General features: G+C 49.7%; 1 protein-coding gene across 5 annotated transcripts in view; it reads right to left on the bottom strand.

Annotated features, from left to right (window-relative positions):
• LOC140424929 (metalloreductase STEAP2-like) overlaps positions 1 to 20,773 on the bottom strand; it is a 108,451-nt gene that overhangs the window by 22,890 nt on the left and 64,788 nt on the right. For all 5 annotated transcript variants that reach the window (XM_072508602.1, XM_072508603.1, XM_072508604.1 and 2 more), the window contains one exon: positions 19,096 to 19,623. In XM_072508602.1, the coding sequence (XP_072364703.1) occupies positions 19,096 to 19,623 (528 nt within the window). The remainder of the gene's footprint in view (positions 1 to 19,095; positions 19,624 to 20,773) is intronic.

Below are 20,773 nucleotides of genomic sequence, written 5' to 3'. Positions count from 1 at the left end.
TCATTCATAGATTCTCAAGTTACTATCATCCTTTGTTTGCAGCATAATAGCAAGATTGAGCAGAGGCAGAACAAGTTGCTTGAAGAGGGAGGAGGACGGGGATAAAGGACTCTCAGCAGGAGTCCATATTTACCCAGTGTTGTCAGGGAGTAATTCTTTCATGTCAATCTCAGCAAAGCGCAGCATGTGCAATTTCTCCATTTTACGAAGGGCATGTTCTTTTTTTAAAAAATGTATTTTATTACAAACATGTATCAAAACAGGTTACAACACAAACACTCCGGAAACATACTTCCCAGCAATCAACTATAGTCTGTCCAAATTTTTCCCCTTTTTCACCCTCCTCCCCCTCGTGACAAACAGCTCCTCAAACACGGTCACAAACATCCCCCACCGTTTCCCAAACCCCTCTGCAGAGCTGCTTAACTCATAGTTTATCTTCCCCAACCGCAGGAAGTCGTACAGGTCACCCAACCAAGCCGCTACCCTTGGTGGCGATGCCGATCGCCACTGCGGTAAAATTTGCTGCCATGCAATCAGAGGCGAAGGCCACGACATTGGCATTCTTCTTTCTCCATGAACTCCGGCTTCTCTGAAACTCCAAATATCTCCACCAAAGGGTCCAGGTCCACCTCCTCCTCTACTATCCTCGCTAAGGCCGCGAACACACCCGCCCAGAATCTTCCCAATTTTTCGCAACTGTGATGAACGGTTACTGCCTTGTCAACATGTACGGTGATGTCCCCTTTAAGACCGGGCTTGGAACCCTGGAGACTCCGCCTCTAGCTCCACCTATCTGTGAGCCATATATAAGGGGCTGCCTTGTGGGCTGTGCAGCAGTTAGCACATGTCTCGGCTCTAGCATAGTTCTTAGTCTATTAAAGCCTTCTTTACCGTTTACACTCGAAGCATCGTTATTAAGGGTACCACAATTTAATAGACTAAACTAGATCAGGATGGACGCAGGCCTAAAACCAGAGAAGCTCAACCTGGAAGCACGGACACCGGAGGCAAAGGACATTTTAAAATACTGGCTGCGGTGCTTCGAGGCCTACCTGGACTCCGCAGAGACTTCCATCCTGGGGCCACGCAAGCTGAGCCTACTTCATGCCCGGGTGAGTCACAGAATCTCCGCCATGCTCGAAAAGGCGACGACTTATGAAGAGGCGGTTGAGTTACGCCGCAAGCGGTTTGTCAAACCCATCAACGAGGTACACGCCAGGCATCTGCTCTCTACCTGCTGGCAGCGCTCGGGGCAATCGCTAGACGAATTAGTCGAGAAACTCACCGCGCTTGCTGGGGACTGTGACCATCAGGATGTGTCAGGGGAAGTCCATATGAACCTGCATATCAGAGACGCTTTCATGTCCGGCATCCGCTCGACCTACATCAGGCAGCGGCTGCTCGAAAATGGGGCAAAAGACCTCCAGGACACGCTAACGCTCGCCGCCTCGCTGGAAGTGGCCCGACATAACTTGGGTACGTACCCCGCGGACTCTGCGAGCCCCCCCAGACTTCCTCAGACTCAACCGTATTACAGGCCTGCACCACGAGGCGACCCGCTCACCATGGGGGCACACCATGCTACTTCTGCGGACAGGGCCAGCATCCACGCCCACGCTGCCCAGCCCGCTCCGCGATCTGCAGCGACTGCAGAAGAAGGGGCATTTTGCGAGGGTCTGCCTGGCCAGACCCAGGGGCCAGAAAAACAAAGAACAGCCGGCCCGAAAATCAGGCTCTCAGGCCTCGCAATGCAGCTGCGCACCGACCCGACACGCCCCCTTCTGACGCGTCAACAGCCTCGTGCGAATCATGGGAGCGGCCATCTTGTCGACGGCCATCTTCTCGACCCGACACGTGCGACCGACGGCGGCGGCCATTTTATGTGTCCAACATGGCTGAGGACTCGGACTACCCGCGAGCGGGAGCGATCACCCTCGACCAAACTCGGCCAAAACACCTGCAGAACTCTATGATGCAGGTCCAGGTCAACGGGCGTGACACTGCATGCCTCTTCGACTCCGGGAGCACGGAGAGCTTTATCCATCATGAAACGGTAAGGCGCTGCTCCCTACGCACCCATCCCGCATCCCAAACCATAGCCCTCGCATCTGGGTCCCACTCGGTACAAACCAAGGGGTACTGTATTGCGGATCTCTCAATCCAGGACGCCAAATACACCCGTTTCAAATTTTATATCCTCCCTCACCTATGTGCCCCCCTGCTGCTCGGACTGGATTTCCAGTGCAGCCACCGAAGCCTGACACTGAAGTCCGGCGGACCCTTGTCCCCCCCTCATGATATGCAGCCTTGCGACACTGAAAGTCGCACCCCCCTCGCTATTCGCGAACCTCACTCCCGACTGTGAGCCAGTCGCCACCAGGAGCCGGCGCTACGGTGCCCAAGATATGACTTTTATCAAGTCAGAGGTCCAGCGTTTACTGGGACAGGGGGTCATCGAGGCTAGCAACAGCCCTTGGAAAGCGCAAGTGGTGGTAGTCCGGTCCGGGGAAAAGAAACGGATGGTCGTTTACAGCCAGACCATAAACCAATTCACGCAGCTTGATGCGTACCCCCTTCCTCGCATCGCGGAACTGGTAAATCGGATCGCCCAATACAGAGTCTTTTCCACGGTCGACCTCAAATCCGCCTACCATCAGCTCCCCATCCGATCAAACGACCGCCCCTATACTGCCTTTGAAGCAGCCGGCCGGCTCTTCAACTTCCTCAGGGTCCCCTTCGGTGTCACAAATGGAGTCTCCGTCTTTCAAAGGGCGATGGACCAAATGGTGGACCAGTACGGTTTGCGGGCTACATACCCGTACTTGGACAATGTCACCATCTGCGGCCATGACCAGCAGGACCATGGCGCTAACCTCGAAAAGTTCCTCCAGACCGCCCGAGCCCTTAACCTGACCTATAACGAGGAAAAATGCGTTTTCCACACCACCTGGCTAGCCATCCTCAGCTATGTCGTGGAAGACGGGGTCCTAGGTCCCGACCCCGACCGCATGCGGCCCCTTAAGGAACTCCCTCTTCCCCGCAGCCTCAAGGCCCTCAAATGGTGCTTGGGGCTTTTCTATTATTTTTTTTCTTTAAATATGTTTATTAAAAGTTTTTTAACAAAATTTTCAACCATACAAACAAACCCCCCCCCCCCCCCCCCCCCCCCCCCCCCCCCCGTAACATCAAAGAAAGAACGCACGCATAGCCGGACATGAACATGGCAAATCAATATGATACAGAACTTTGTACATTAGATTCCTCCCGTACGTGTCAGTTTTCCAGATCGTTCATGTGTTTTCCAGCTCAAATGACCCACAGAACCCCCCCCACGAAAGGTATCCCCCCTTCCCCCTCTCCCCCCGCTGGGTTGCTGTTGCTGCTGTCCGACCTTCATCTAATGCTCCACGAGATGGTCTAGGAACGGTTGCCACCACCTGTGGAACCCCTGCGCAGACCCTCTCAAGGCAAACTTTATCCTCTCCAACTTAATAAACCTTGCCATATCATTTGTCCAGGCCTCCATGCTGGGGGGCTTTGCCTCTTTCCACATTAACAAGATCCTTCGCCGGGCTACTAGGTACGCAAAGGCCAGAATGCCAGCCTCTTTCGCCTCCTGCACTCCCGGCTTGTCCACTACTCCAAATAGTGCTAGCCCCCAGCTTGGCTTGACTCGGACTTTCACCACCTTAGATACTATTCTCGCAACTCCCCTCCAGAACCCCTCCAGTACCGGGCATGATCAAAACATATGGACATGGTTCGCTGGACTTCCTGAGCACCTCCCACATCTGTCCTCCACTCCAAAGAACCTACTCAGCCTCGCCCCCGTCATATGCTCTCTATGCACCACCTTAAACTGTATCAGGCTAAGCCTGGCACACGAGGAAGAGGAATTAGGGCATCAGGCCACATACCCTCCTCAATCTCCTCCCCCAGCTCCTCTTCCCATTTACCTTTCAGCTCCTCTACCAAAGCCTACCCCATCTCTTTCATCTTCTGATATATCGCCGACACATTGCCCTCTCCAACCCATACAGCCACAATCACGCTGTCTTGAATCCCGTGCCGGGAGCAGCGGGAATTCCCTCACCTGCCGCCTCACAAACGCCCTCACTTGCATGTACTTGAACGCATTTCCCGGGGGTAGACCAAATTTCTCCTCCAGGGCCCATAAGCTCGCAAACGTCCCATCAATGAACAGGCCCCATTCTCCTAATCCCTGCTCGATGCCAGCTCTGGAACCCCCCGTCCATCCTTCCTGGGACAAACCGATGGTCATCCCTAATTGGGGACCACACCGAGGCACCCAGCGCTCCCCTGTGTCGTCTCCACTGCCCCCAGATCTTTAGCGTCACCGTCACCACCGGGCTCGTGGTGTACCTTGTCGGCGAGAGCGGCAGCGGTGCAGTCACCAGCGCCCCCAGGCTCGTTCCTTTGCAGGACGCCATCTCCAACCTCTTCCATGCCGCCCCCTCTCCCTCCATCACCCACTTACGGATCATCGCCACGTTGGCTGCCCAGTAGGAGCCACCCAAATTCGGCAACGCCAACGCTCCTCTATCCCTGCTACGCTCCAGGAACTCCCTTCTTACCCTCGGGGTCTTGCTCGCCCACACAAAACTCATAATGCTCCTGCCTACCCTCTTAAAAAAGGCCTTGGTGATCACGATTGGAAGGCACTGGAACACAAAAAGAAACCTTGGGAGGACCACCATTTTAATTGACTGTACCCTGCCCGCCAGCGAGAGCGGCAACATGTCCCACCTTTTAAAATCCTCCTCCATCTGTTCCACCAGCTGCGTCAAATTAAGTTTGTGCAGTGCCCCCCAGCTCCTAGCTACCTGAATCTCCAAATATCAAAAGCTCCTTTCCGCCCTCCTCAACGGTAGGTCATCTATCCCTCTTCCCTGATCCCCCGGATGCACCACAAAGAGCTCACTCTTTCCCACGTTGAGCTTATAGCCCAAAAAATCTCCAAACTCCCTTAATATCTGCATGACCTCAACCATCCCCTCTACTGGGTCCGCCACATACAGCAACAAGTCGTCTGCGTACAGCGACACTCAATGTTCCTCTCCCACCTCGGACCACCCCCTTCCATTTCCCCGACTCCCTTAACGCCATGGCCAAAGGTTCAATTGCCAATGCAAACAGCAGAGGGGACAAGGGGCACCCGTGCCTCGTCCCTCGATACAGCCGGAAATACTCTGACCTCCGCCGGTTCGTGACCACACTCGCCACCGGGGCTCTGTAAAGGAGCTTGACCCAACTAATAAAGCCTCCCCCGAACCCAAACCTCCTCAACACTTCCCAGAGATACTCCCACTCTACTCGGTCAAAGGCCTTCTCCGCGTCCATGGCTGCCACTATCTCCGCCTCTCCCTCCACCGATGGCATCATTATCACATTTAGGAGCCTTCGCACATTGGTGTTTAGTTGCCTACCCTTTACGAATCCCGTCTGGTCCTCGTGAATCACCCCCGGGACACAGTCCTCAATCCTCATAGCCAACATTTTTGCCGACAACTTAGCATCTACGTTAAGGAGCGAGATCGGTCTATATGACCCACAATGCAATGGGTCCTTATCCCGCTTCAAGATCAAAGAGATCGTCGCCTCCGACATTGTCGGGGGCAGGGTCCCCCCCTCCCTTGCTTCATTGAAGGTCCTTACCAGCAACGGGGCTAACAGGCCTACAAACTTCCTATAAAACTCCACCGGGAACCCATCCGGCCCCGGGGCCTTACCTGCCTGCATGCGCCCCAGTCCTTTAACCAGCTCCTCCACCCCAATTGGCGCCCCCAAACCAGCCACCTCCTGCTCCTCCACCCTCGGGAACCTCAGTTGGTCCAAGAATCGTCGCATCCCCTCTTTTCCCCCTGGGGGCTGGGACCTATACAGCTCCTCGTAAAAGGCCTTGAATGCCTCATTCACTTTCACCGCACTCCGCACCGTAGTTTCCCTGTCATCCTTGATTCCACCTATTTCCCTCGCTGCCATCCTCTTACGGAGCTGATGTGCCAGCATCCGACTCGCCTTCTCCCATATTCATATATCACCCCGTGACTTCCTCCACTGTGCCTCTGCCTTCCCTGTGGTCAACAGGTCGAACTCCGTCTGGAGACTTTGTCTCTCCCTGAGTAGTCCCTCATCAGGAGCCTCTGCATATCTCCTGTCCACCCTTAAAATCTCCCCCACTAACCTCGCCCTTACCCTGCCCTCTCTCTTCACCCTATGAGCCCTGATGGAGATTAACTCTCCCCTGACCACCGCCTTCAGCACCTCCCATACTACTCCCACCTGCACCTCCCCGTTGTCATTGGCCTCCAGATACCTTTCGATGCACCCCCGCACCCTCCCACACACTTCCTCGTCTGCCAGCAGTCCCACATCCAACCGCCACAACGGGCGTTGGTCTCTCTCCTCCCCCAGCTCTAGCTCCACCCAATGCGGGGCACGGTCTGAAATGGCAATGGCCGAATACTCCGTTCCCTCCACTTTCGGGATCAATGCCCTGCCCAGAACAAAAAAATCTATCCGGGAGTAGGCTTTGTGTACGTGGGAAAAAAAAGAAAATTCCCTGGCCAGGGGCCTAGCAAATTTCCACGGATCTACTCCCCCCATCTGGTCCATAAGCCCCCTAAGCACCTTGGCCGCAGCCGGCCTCTTCCCCGTCCTAGATCTGGAATGATCTAATGCTGGGTCCAACACCGTGTTGAAATTCCCCCCCATTATCAAGCTTCCTACCTCCAGGTCCGGAATGCGCCCCAACATACGCTTCATAAATCCAGCATCGTCCCAGTTCGGGGCGTATACGTTTACCAATACCACCCACGCCCCCTGCAGCTTACCGCTCATCATCACGTATCGATCTCCATAGTCCGCTACTATATTCTTGGCCTCAAACGACACCCGCTTCCCCACCAGTATTGCCACCCCTCTATTCTTCGCATCCAGCCCCAAATGGAATGCCTGTCCTACCCATCCCTTTCTTAACCTGACCTGGTCTGCCACCTTCAAATGTGTCTCCTGAAGCATGACCACGTCTGCCTTCAGTCCCTTTAAGTGCGCGAACACTCGGGACCTCATAACCGGCCCATTCAGGCCCCTCACATTCCACGTTATCAGCCGTATTGGGGGGCTTCCCCCCCCCCCTGCCGACTAGCCATCTCCTGTTCTAGGCCAGTCCCGTGCCCGCGCCTCCTTCACCCTCCAGTCCCCCAGACGGGGGACCCCCGCCCCGACCACCTCTTTGGTTTTCAGTTCCCCCTCGGCCAATGCAGCAGCAACCTTATTTCCCCCCCCTCCCCCCCCCCCCCCCGTTCTCCCTCCCCCCCGCTAGATCCATATCTAGCTCTTTTGCTCCTCCATAACACTCCCGTAAGTCAGCTGACACCTGCTGACCCCGGCTTCCCGTTGACCCCCCCCCCCCCCCCCCCCGTGTGGAAATCCCCCCTCCTCCTCCTCCCCAGCAATCGGTGTGCGCTCCTCCATCCCCCCCCCTCTGTCCTTCCCTAACGCAGGAAAAAGCCCGCGCTTTCCTGAGCCAGCCCCGCCCCCTCTGGCGCAGCTCCTGTTGCGGCCTTATTCCAATTCCCCCATCCCCGGGCCTCCCCTCCCTACAGCACCGGCGCCCACATTCCCTCAGTCTCCCCATCAGATCTCTTCCCCCATCCCCATCCATCATCCAACCCGTGGAACATTCCTTACGCATAGTTAAAACCCTGTATACAACCGACATCCCCCCCACACCCACAGACCCTCAGTTTGAGTCCAACTTTTCCGTTTGTTTAAAGGTCCAAGCCTTTTCAGGCGTTTCAAAGTAGTGGTGTCGATCCTGAAATGTGACCCACAATCACGCTGGCTGCAGTATTCCGAATCTCACCCCCTTCCTATGCAGCACCGCCTTGGCCCGATTAAAACCAGTTCTCTTCTTTGCCACTTCCGTACTCCAGTCCTGATAGATTCGGATCACCGCATTCTCCCACCTGCTGCTCCGCTCTTTCTTGGCCCATCTCAGGACACACTCTCTGTCCACGAAACGATGAAACCTCACCACTACCGCCCTTGGCGGCTCGTTGGCCTTGGGTCTCCTCGCCAGGACCCGATGAGCCCCATCTAGCTCCAGGGGACTCGGAGAGGCCTCCGCACCCATCAGCGAATGGAGCATCGTGCTCACATATGCCCCGGCATCGGTCCCCTCCACCCCTTCAGGGAGACCCAGAATCCGAAGATTCTTCCTCCTACAGCTTTTTTCTCTTTTGTTTCAATGCGCTAATTGTTAAAAGTTGAATAAACATTTTTTTTTTAAATTAAAGTTAAAATTTCCACTTTCATCACATGGCCAGCAATCTAAGTGAATAGCCTAAATGTTATTCAATGGAATGAAAGAGTGTAATTGGTCAAGTTCTGTAACAGTCAGGTGTTTCTTTCAATCTTTCAAGTTTACTGCCCAAGTGGTGAAGACATCTGTTCACCACTAAATATTTGACAGATACGGTCTCTAAACAAATATTTAGAATGCATGTGATGTAATATTTCTACAGGTTGTGCAAATATATAAACGCTCAGAGTGGATTAAAATATCCCAAAAGTTCAGGTGTAAATCAATTCTAGGTGTCACTGGGAAACACATTTATTGACAATTCTGATCAAGTAGTGTTAATGGTTAATTTGCAGCTTATCCCTCTGCTTTGGGTGCAATATATTACAGCCATCCATATTTTGCAAGCCAGTTCAGTCAATTCATTAAAATAAGTAGTTAGCTTAATTCTGCAAGAGAAAGTACATGGGTACTTACTCCTGTTGATCTCTTCTTTGGACTCACTGGAGGACTGGCTTCTGCTTCACACTTGCACCTGATCGTTCTCATATTGGATTCAATCTTGGGATGTGATGCTGACAAATCATAGCTAGCTTGTGGTAATAAGTGGAAGCAATATATAACTTCTACTGTTACGTGGCTTTTCCCAAGTTCAGCACACCATCAGAGATGTGGTCTGATGTGATTCATAAGTTCATCAGATATAGGAGCAGAATTAGACCATTCAGCCCATCGGGTCTGCTCCGCCATACTATCATGGCTGATATGTTCCTTATATGCTACCTACGATGTTACAGACCAAGAGCTGGATTGAGAAATCAGCAAGAGCATCTCCACCCGAGAACACATGACCTAGAAGTGGGAGTAGGCAATTTAGCCTCCTGAGGCTAAACAGCTTCAATGTGATCGTGGCTGATCCCATCCTGGCCTCAACTTCATCGTCCTGCCCGTTCTCCAGTACTCTTCAACCCATTACCAATTAAAAATCTGTCTAACTCCTCCTTAAATTTACTCACTGTCCCTGCAAACACGGCACTCTGGGGTAGCAAATTCCACAGATTCACAACCCTTTGGGAGAAGTAGTCTCTCCTCAAATCTGTTTTAAATTTGCTACCTCTTATTCGAAGATTATGACCTCTCATTTTAGAATGCCCCACAAGAGGAAGCATCAGCTCCACGTCTGCTTTATCCATACCTTTTAGCATCTTGTATACCTCAATGTGATCTCCCCTCATTCTTCTAAACACTATAGAGAGTATAGGCCTAAATTGTTCAATCTCTCCTCATACGACAAACCCCCCATCTCTGGAATCAATCTAGTGAACCTCCTCTGAACTGCCTCCAATGCCACTACATCGTCCCTCAAATAAGGGGACCAAAACTATGCAAAATACTCCAGGTGCAGTCATACCAATGACTTGTATAGTTGCAACAACTCTTCTTTACCTTTATACTCAATTCCTTTTGCTGTAAATGCCAACATTCCATTTGCTTTCCTCATTATCTGCTGCACCTGCTCTTTTTCTGTGATTCATGCACGAGGACACCCAGGTCCCTCTGCACGGAGCACCCCGAAGTCTATCCCCATTTAGATAAGTTGCCTTTACATTTTTTGCCCAAAATGCATGACCTCACACTTATGTTAAACTCCACCTGCCACATTTTGGTCCACTCTCCTAACCTATCTATATCCATTTGTAAGGTTCTTATTTCCTCATTGCAACTTATTGTTCCACCTATTTTGTGTCACCTTCAATATGTTGCAAAATATTCAGTCTGCTGGATACCTCCTTCTGCAATAATAGAACAATGTTGGACCAGGTTATTGGGATTTCTCCCAATGGTTCAGGGGTTTTAGTATTACCTACATATTCCACATTAGCATGCTCAAATCTACATTAAGAGAGCTGTTGCATGGTTCAGTGAGTAAATACATAGCCTGATACAGCCAAACTACATGGACATGGAAGTAAGAACAGAGGACTTTGAAAAATCTCAGCAGGTCTGCCAGCATCTATTAGGAGAGAAACAGAGTTCACCTTTTTGAGTCCTTACCTTCTTCTTCAGTGTCAAAACCCCCACGAGGACCATGGGGAAACCATCATTGATCTCCCCATGGGACTCGGGGAGTACGAGCTCCCCAAATAGGGGGCGGAGGCCACCCGCAGGGGCTCTTTAAGTACTAATATAAAAGCTGGCTCAAAGCAGGACATGGTATGATTAGTTCACCCAGCAAGGACTGAAAGCGCGATGCTGCTTTGAGCAGAACTCTGTAAATAGGTAATAAATTAATGTTCATTTACCACCGGTGTTCTCAAGTTACTAAAGTCAAAGTCAGTCTAAGCACTAAGGACTCCCTCAAGTTACTAAAGTCAGTCTAAGTATTCGGAATCGAAAGGTTAACTCTGGGCGGAATTCTCCGGCAGCATCCGCCTGGCGACCGAAGAATTCCGCCCGAGGCCAATGGACTTCTCCATTATCTGTGTCTTGCCCTCTGTTTCTCTCCTAATAGATGCTGGCTGACCTGCTGAGCTTTTCCAGCATCCTTTGTTCTTGTTTCAGATTCCAGCAACCACAGTATTTTGCTTTTTTTGGACAAGAAAATGTCTAGTTTTGCGTCTGCTCTGCACTGTGCTCACAGACCTCAGTTGGATGGCAATACAGGCATCACCGTCCACCTGCACAGTAACTTCATTGCAGTGTAATGCAAGCATACTTGTGATTTGTTATGTTGTAGGTGTAACATAAGCGGCTTCCTTGTGGTGCACTTGACAAAGGAAGGTTCAGACATGGAGATAACTTCAACACGTTTATTTTTTATATTTTTATTCGCCTCCATTTTCACACACATTTACACCCATCAACGATAAACAATAATCAGCAAGATATGTCAGTCCCCATAATAACAACAACGATCCCATCAAACCCACCAACCCCCAAACCTCAACCCGCATGTTTACATAAACAAATGACAAAAATAAATCAGGGATTACCCGTAGTCACCCTTAATCTTACACAGCCCCTCCCCCACCTCACTCCCGTTCACTGGCCGGCACACGGCCAGCGTGGAGGCCCCCGCCCGGGTCCCTTTCCCACTTGCCCGGCCCCAGGAAAGCCCAAAGATCCCCTTTTAGCACACAAACCCCGCCTATCCACCTACACCCCAAAGAACTCTCATTTCGAGTGAAAGTCCCGTCCCTTCGCTCGTCCAAATATATACCACCTTGGTTCCTTTAATTTCTACGCCCGCGCGCAGTGATACAAAAAAGAAGAAAATACAGTCATGAGGTTACATCGGCACATGGCCATTCCTCAGTTGTCAGTTCTGCCACAGTCCTTCTGCTTTCGCAAACTCCTCCGCTGCTTCCGCCGTTCCAAAATAAAAGTCCCTGAGCTTGTAAGTCACCCTCAGCTTCGCTGGATATACAATGCCGCACCGCACCTTGCTAATGTACCGTGCCATCTTCACCCGGTTGAAGGCAGCCTGCCTCCTTGCCAGCTCCACCGTAAAGTCCTGGTATACACGTATACCAGCTCCAGCCCACTGCACCACCCGCTTCTGCTTGGCCCAGCTCAGGACCTTCTCCTTCACCCTGTACCTACGGAAGCACAGAGTCACTGCCCTTGGCGGCTCACTCGCCTTTGGTACAGGCCTCCACGACCGATGAGCCCGATCCAGTTCATATCGGGAGGGGTCCTCCCCCTCCCCCAGTAGTTTCGCCAGCATCGCGGCAAAATACTCAGTCGGCTTCGGTCCTTCAACTCCTTCGGGCAGCCCCACAATCCTCAAGTTCTGTCACCTGGATCTATTTTCCAGGTCTTCAATTTTCCTCGCAGATCCTTGTTAGTATCCGTCACCTTCCGCATCTCTTTCCCCATCGAGGCAAGTTGATCACCGTGCTGCAATAACGGCTCCTCCACTTCCTTCAGCGCCTTCCCTTGCTTTCGCACCTCCGCCACTGCGCTCGCCACCTCCGTCCTCACCGGGGAAACCGCCTCCTCCACCAGCACACTCAAAGCCTCCCTCATCTCCTTCCTCACCGTCTCCATGCATTTCGCAATCTGCGCCAACTGCTTTTCAAATTCCGCAGCCATCACCGTGGTTATTTCTTCAGCCGTAAGCAGTGCGGCCTTGTCAACACGTTTATTAAACTATTTACACTTCTATTACTTGGGTTCGACACTACTGCTAATCCTACTATAGCTACCCACACTGACTAACCAGTTGCTACAATCCACGTGGTGGGTGTAATATTGAATCAACCCTGTGTCTGTACTCACTGACTGTCTCCACTGGAAAGAGGCAGATCATGTGTGTGGTGTCCTTTATATATGGGTTGGTATAATGCCCCCCTGTGGTCGTGTCATCTCCTTGTGTATCGTGAATGTCTATTGGTCGTGTCCTATCTACTTGATCTATTGGTTGAGTGTGTGTGTGTGATGTCTCTTGTGCTCCCTCTAGTGTCTAGCTAGCCTACATGTATTTACATTGATGCACATCACCACATCCCCCCTTTTTTATATGTTACATATTTTCTGCACACTGAGAAAATTGAACAAAAAACAGGTAGATAGGTTAAGGTATATACAGCTCATGGGAACAGTGATTAAACAATAAGTCCAAATCAAACGTGCGAGTCCAAAAACCATCAATCATCATGGTCAAATGTCTCTCGTGGTTATGAATGCCATCAACGTCCATGTGCCATAGGAACCAAGTGGTCAAATCACTTTGCTGTCTGATTTGGAGTCCCTTTCTTTTTCCAATGTTTGTGATGATGCTGTCGGATGGCATCTGGTGGCTGATAAGGTGTTGATGTTGAAGTGGTACCATCAACAGTATCATTCGAGGTCATGGATGTTCCATATGTTGAAGTTGGATAAGACTGTACATACTGGTTCTGGCCACGTGCTGTGATGGAAGGGTGATCCTGCTGAGAACCGTTGAAGCTTGGCGAATTGGAAACAGAATTGCTGCTTGCATAAATACCTGGTGATGGTGTGAAACTAGAACCTTGCATCTGATAGGAATATGCCGTCTGGCCAGGCTGGGGTGCAGCAAATCCTGGGCTGTAACTAAGGCATCCAGTCTGTAGTGCAGATTGCGCTTGCGGTAGTCCTCCTTCGGTCTTGATTCCATTAGTGGGCAATCTGTAGTGTTGGCCTGTTTGAGAATATGCTGCATAGACTGCTGGCTGCAGCATTCCTGAATACTGGGATTGTCCAGCATGAGCTGTCATTGGCTGCACTACTGGTGTGGAAAAAGTGTGGATATAACTGTGGTGAATATTGGTGTATTCCTCTTGGACTGTAGCTGCTTCTTGGTATCACTGACCCAGTGTAATTGTTAAGTGATCCATCTCCTGTCGTTGTGGCATCTGCTGCCACCCTGAGCGTGCCATCACTGAGGTTACGGCACTCCCTATCTGGAGTAAAGTCCGGCTTACGTGAATCAGTCGGCGTTTGGTTGCTCCTCATCTGGAGTCTGGTCTGTTTTAACTGAGTCAGTGTTGGTTTGTTGATGCTCCCCGTCCGGAGTCTTAGCAGGTTCACTGGAGTCAGCCGAGATTTCTTGAAGCTGCATGTCTGGAGTCGGAACATGCAGGAATGCATTGACTTGTGGAGAGGTTCAAGCGAATGAGGGTGGAAGTATCATGGTGTCACCGGAGTCACCAGTGGTCTCACAGTGATCGTCGAGTGCCTCTGTACACACTAGCTGAGGTCTGTCACTTTGCACATCTTGCATGGGAAGTGGAATGCTGTTGTCACTCGTCTCACATACCGTGGGTAAAGCCTCAGTAGCTGCTTGTTGTTCACTTGGGTTGGGTAAATTGTCAGAGTTTTCATCTGGTGGTGCAAACAATGTGGGTGGACTGTCATTGTCTTGCTGTTGTCCTTCATTTGGGTTTGGACCGTCATCATCGCTTTGTTCTTCACTGTAGCATGATAGACCGTCATAGTCGTCCTGCTGTGCACCGGAGCGTGGTAGACTGTCAATAGTCTTCTTGCTGTTTACTTGAATATGGCAGAATCGCATCGTCTGCCGCTAGTTGGTCAGAGGAGTTTGCTAGACCCCCATGGTCTTGTTCCTGCAAGGACTGCGCGTCGGAGTCTTGCGTTGCTTCTATCGTGGAGGCTGTCCACGAGCAAGCTGCGGAGGCTTGTGACACTCGAGTCACGTCTTGCGTGTGCAAGGACTGCGCTCTGGAGTCTTGTGTTTCTTCTATCGTGGAGTCTGTCCACGAGCTCGCTGTGGAGGCCTGTGACACTGGAGTCACTTCTTGTTCATGCAAGGACTGCGGTGTGGAGTCTTGCATGTCTTCTTTCGTAGAGTCAGGAACCCTAAGCGGGGCGTGGACCACGCTCTGTGTGGCAGCAGGCCGCTCTCTGTGGGCTTGTACCGCTCTCCGTCTCTTGGTTTCAGGCTGCAGCATTAACCTGCACTCACGAGTTTGGATGTCATATCTGCTGGGCTGAAGATCCTCAAATCCGAAGACCGAATCCGCGTCTGCATCGGATTCAATACGGGGGTCGCCAATGTGCAACACATCTAGTTGCGGTTCGGATTTGGTACTGGGGTAGCCTCCCAAGGTGAAAGGTTTGTCCGAGTCGTAGTCTTCTAGGACCATCTCATCACTGTTTGCGACGGAGCTGGCATTGGGCTTGCGAGGTCCAGTGAAAATGTAAAGGTCAGTATTGAAGTATTCAAGGTTGGAATCATCGGTTTGGGCGTAGGTAACTGCTTGTTGCAGGGTTCTTTGGAGGGTAATTTCATTTCCTGGTTCAATTTGAGGCATTGTGCTGTCATTCCAGAAAAATATTTCTCCTTTGATTTGGGACGTTGCCCCTTTAAATGGGCGTGGTCCGGGGCCTCTGACATCATGACGCATGTGACGTAGCGCGTAGGAAGCGATTGCGCATACGCAGATCGCTGTTCCTTTACCGATGGCCGTTTCGCGATTGCGCATGCACAAACGGACCTTCCCGTTCTGCGTGCTTCTCGCGCAACTGTGCAAGTGCAGACCCTTTAGAAAGATGGCCGCCGATCAAAACTGTTCTCTGCTCCGGGATCTAGGCATTGTGGTGAGTACTGGTGCTTCTCTTCCCTTTTCTTGCTGGTTGGAGTGTGTGTTCCTCACAGAATTTGCCGAATTTGTCCAGGACTGCCTGGAAGTCGCTCCTGTTTTGCCCTTTGGAGAACTTGAATTTTTTAAAGATTTCTTCTGCTCTGGCACCGGCTATGGGGAGCAGAAGCTCTGTCCTTTCAGCACCAGCCAGGTCTTCTAGTTCGGCTGCCATCAGGAAGATTTCAAACTTTTGCCGGAATGCCCGCCAGTTTTCACGGAGATCGCCGTGGCACTGGAGCTGCTGCGGAACCCGGATCTCGAATATCTTGCCTGGGTATCGTTGCTGGTTGTCACTGTATGCTGAGGTGTCGCTATGTGGATTGAAACAGTTCACTCCTGGTATCATGATGTGTTATGTTGTAGGTGTAACATAAGCGACTTCCTTGTGGTGCACTTGATAAAGGAAGGTTCGGACGTGGAGATAACTTCAACACGTTTATTAAACTATTTACACTTCTATTACTCGGGTTCGACACTACTGCTAATCCTACTATAGCTACCCAGATTGCCTAACCAGCTGCTGCAATCGATGTGGTGGGTATAATATTGAAGCAACCCTGTGTCTGTACTCACTGACTGTCTCCACTGGAAAGAGGCAGATCATGTGTGTGGTGTCCTTTATATATGGGTTGGTGTAATTCCCCCCTGTGGTCGTGTCACCTCCTTGTGTATCGTGAATGTCTATTGGTCGTGTCCTATCTACTTGATCTATTGGTTGAGTGTGTGTGTGTGATGTCTCTTGTGCTCCCTCTTGTGTCTAGCTAGCCTACATGTATTTACATTGATGCACATCACCACAACTTGTGACACTAATTTTTTACTTTTAAAAACCTTTATTATTGTCACAAGTAGGCTTACATTAATACTGCAATGAAGTTACTGTGAAAAGCCCCTAGTCGCCACATTCCGGTGCCTGTTTGGGTACACGGAGGGAGAATTCAGAATGTCCAAATTATCTAACAGCACGTCTTTCAGGACTTGAGGGAGGAAACCAGAGCACCCAGAGGAAACCCACGCAGACAGTGGAAGAACGTGCAGATGATGCCCAGACAGTGACCCAAGTCGGGAATCGAACCTGGGTACTTGTGACAGTAATAAAGTTATTACTATTGTGAATGAAGCTCACAGGAAATATCTCAAGTTCTTATTTATGATTGTTATTCAGTCGAGCACATGAATGATCTCAGCTGTAATAGGTTCTATGGTTAAAAATAAACAGTCAGGGCAGCACGGCAGCGCAGTGGTTAGCACTGGGACTATGGCGCTGAGGACCCGGGTTTGAATCCCGGCCCTGCGTCATTGTCCGTGTGGAGTTTGCACATTCTCCCCGTATTTGCGTGGGTTTCTCCCCCATAACCTAAAGATGTGCAGGGTAGGTGGATTGGCCACGCTAAATTGCCCCTTCAATTGGAAAAAATGAATTGGGTACTCTAGATTTAAAAAAATAAAATAAACATAAGGATATATCTTTCCAAACTGAAGTCCATGAAGGCAGTAGATTTTCAATTGCCTGGCCAATTCTTTGAGAACATGCTGTCCAAGGGTATTGCATGTCATACTTTTCCCTGGATTTGTTGACTTGGTTATTTATTTTGCTGCACTGGCACAAGTAAGATCTCAGGATAATTTGTACATCTGATTTTTCTGGTTGAGGAGCTTGGAGAACAAAATGTTCCCAAGGTGTAACGGTCACGAATGGTTGGGATCCAGGTTGTTGGGTCCCTCCATTCATTTGACACTCTCCTGTGATTTCTCCTGTGAAATGAAGTGGGAAACTGGGATCACTTTCTCTGGTGCAGGTAGCTGGAGGATCTCTTTCTCAGGTGCAGGGAGATGGAGGTATTAAATGATAGGAGGGAAAGTGATCCCAGTTGCCCACTTCATTTTCTCCTACTTTAGCTGGGTGACCCAATGCATTGTTAACCTGCTTCCAGACTCTCTGCTCACTGGTGGATATGCAGGGAGGAGTCCCAAGAGGAAACGGAAGCTGTAAGTTAGGCTTCCTTATTTTTGGCACCACTTCACCCCACTCATCCCCTGAACTTTCAGATCAATTTGGGACCTGGTTTCCACAGAATCACAGTGGAAATAAGAGGCCATTTCAGTCATCATATCACCACTAAGGATCTGAATGAGCTCTCTGCCTTCTCCCCATAACCCTTAAGGTTGTTTTTTTTCTCCAAATAATCATTTAATTCCCTCTCAAATTCGATTGAACCTGCCTCCACTGTACTCTCAGGCAGTGCATTCCCGATCCTAACCACTCGCTGCAGACGGTTTTGTCTCAAATCATTTTTGCTTCTTTTGACAATTACTTTTAATCAGTGCCCTCTCTATCCCTTCACAAGTAGCAAACGTTTTTCCTGTTCTGTCCAGACCCCTCCAATCTGCAGCCAGGAAGACCTGATCACACAGCTAGATTCAGGGTGACAGGCCTGAAAGAGAACTGAAACCTCTCTTTGCTTTCCTGGGTCTAATGGGAGAACAGGCTGGGCAGAAGGGGAAAGCAGAAATCTGCTCAGGTATTTGTCAGGGTTCGTCTACCGGATGGCTCAATTCTGTGCTGCAATCGACGCGCCCTTCGTCTCGTTCCACGCTCGCCACGTGATCCTCCAGTGTCGCCTCCCCCTCCTGCTGACCCTGCCACGGACTATGCAGAGCTCCCTGTCACTCTGCCTCCCCCTGATTTTGACGCAGTCCAGCCCGCTCCTGAACCGGCGGCTCTTGACCCACCCTTGAGGCGGTTAACCAGAATTTATCGCCCACCTCAGAGACTAAATTTATGAACTTTTCGAATTTATGGACTCTCTGAATTGTTTCGTTGCTTTGTTTGATTGTATCCCAGGTTTGTATAGAGTGTTGATCTCATTACTCTTGTTACATTCTGCTTCTCTGCACCAGGCACCTTCCCATGTAAATAGCTTAGTTCTCATGTACGTAGTCCTGTAAATATGTCTTCGCACCCCACACGTAGTTAGGAACATTCTCACCACACATTATTTATTGCCACACACATACATTTTTTTTATAAAAGGGGGGATGTTATATCATGGTGCAGACACACACACTGATGGACACACAGCAAGACCAATCAACACACACAACACCGCAACCAATCACCAGTTAGAGCACACTCACTATATAGACAGAGGGCATCAGAGATCCCACTCATTCGGGATGCAGCCTCCCAGAAGGACAGAGCTTACAGCACAGATCCTCACCATGTGCTGAGTGCACAGACTGGTTAGGACAGGCATAGGTCTTTAGTTTAATCTAACATAGTGTTAACCCACAGTGAAAGTATGTTCAACAGTTTCTAACTTAATAAAATAGTGTTGTACTATTTTAAGTGTTGGTGGCCTGTATGTGTTCCACGGATCCAGAGCACCCAACACATCAGTATTTTCGCCAGTCCACCTTACTATGTGTTGTGAAAATTAGTTCAAAGCAGTGGTACCAATGCCCTGGGAATTGGCGAATTGCCTAGCCATGTTGACCACAGCAGATGCATGGCCCTGTGCCAGGGTGAAAAGGGGAAAAAAATTAGCCGTGTAACATAATCTCAGGAAATAGAAGGAAGAAACAAGGTCAACAACAGAGGCATTTGAAAAGAAGAGAGGCTCAAATTTTTTGTTTTACCTGCTGATAAGCCATGTTGAGGAAGAAGTACCGTTCTGAGCGTCGCATTGGAAGGCAGAGACTGTAGACTGTGTGTACAGAGGCAAAGAAGAAACTTAAAAGCCCGAGCTGCTTGCGGCACTGCAGCCAATTTTCCAACCAGGTAGGGAATCGACGATATTTAGTTCCAGAATTCAGCTGAAAAGCAGATGCTAGCAATCCTGCTAGGTACACGAGCGAGAGGAGGGTAATAGCAACTACAGGCAAGGTCTTGTTCACAATTTCAATTGGAATTTTATAGAAGTCACTCTGCTTGTTCTTCACATAGGGGTGAACAATGTCTCGGATGAATGAATATATATAGAAGAATATGGATAAGCCAATTGCCACAAGCACTGGACCTTTCCAGAGGGTAAAGAGATGCAGGGGCATGTTTTCTATCTCCTTTGCCGAAGCCAGGGTTCCCATGTCAACTGGGATAAAGTCCAGCTGCCGAGTAAGTTCAATTATCTGTTGCCGGGCTTCCACCACATTGCTGCAAATGTATATCTGATGGACAACAGACAACAAAGCAAGTTTCAGCAAAGCCCAAACGGTTTTCCATTGAAATCAGCATTTTTTAATGCAATCATCAAACACAGCTTTCTTTTTGTGCTGACCTCCTACAAGCTGAAATATTCTCCCATTACATGCAATGAATTAAATTCCCGTAACACAGCTGATCTAGTCACTTTGCCATTTAACATCCCCTCAGGCAAAACATAAAAGAAGTGAAAACAGGTGAGGCACTTTCATGTATTTGTAAAATTAAGTTCCACTTTCTACTAGTGAGGACGTGTGATCGGAAAGAGGGGCCTAGCATTAGGAAATGGTGCCGAATTCGTTTGACAAAAGGCCGACCTGAAAATTGACTGTTTCTCTCTCCACACTTGTTGGCTCAGTATTTCCAGCATCCACACTATGTTGCTTTTGTGAAGATTTACCCTTTGTATTTTGAGCTGGCTTGAGATGAAGTGTCAAGATGTACTAACAAAGTTCAGCAATCAAGCATCATTGTTTCCATCACATTCCTTAATATGAGATGAGTTTGGATACCCATTTAGTTCAGACTGAAAAATCCACTTATGTTGCTGGTGCTACTGCCTGTAAATCACCGGCCCCTAATCTTCTCTCGAATGAATCATTTGTGGTTTTGTGATTAATTATTTCTGAAGCCTGGACTGTGTGTCTTGGAAAATCAGGCACATATATTCCTCTTTATCCATAACAACAGCTTTGCAAAACAGTTTTCCTGCCAACTGTTCGCGACATTACAATTTATTCTTTGGTTTCACCGTTCTTCCATTGCTTATCTTTCTCCCTATCCCCACATATAATAGGCTCCACAGAGGTCCTTCCATCTTGCCTCACTCAGTGTGCCAGTCTCTAGTGATAAAGGGAAGTGAGAATGCCTAATACATGGAGCTTTTTGACCCAGTCTTTTCCTCTGATGTCCTGTGGAATTGTACGGGACAAGTGGAGGTATCTGTTCAATCCCAGAAACAGCAGGAATTTGTCACAGCGCCAATACCATTTTGCTTCCCTTAATTTTGAAAAACTGAAGTATTTTTTTCTAGTTCTTTCCTGGAACGTGGGCGTCACCCATTTATTGCCCATCCTGAGTTGCCCTGGAGAAGGTGGTGGGGAACTGCAGTTCATG

This window comes from Scyliorhinus torazame, chromosome 6 (genome assembly GCF_047496885.1).
Source record: "Scyliorhinus torazame isolate Kashiwa2021f chromosome 6, sScyTor2.1, whole genome shotgun sequence".
NCBI classification, from domain to species: domain Eukaryota; kingdom Metazoa; phylum Chordata; class Chondrichthyes; order Carcharhiniformes; family Scyliorhinidae; genus Scyliorhinus; species Scyliorhinus torazame.
The sequence above is the reverse complement of the archived record's forward strand: the minus strand, read 5'-3'. Positions and strand labels throughout refer to the sequence as shown.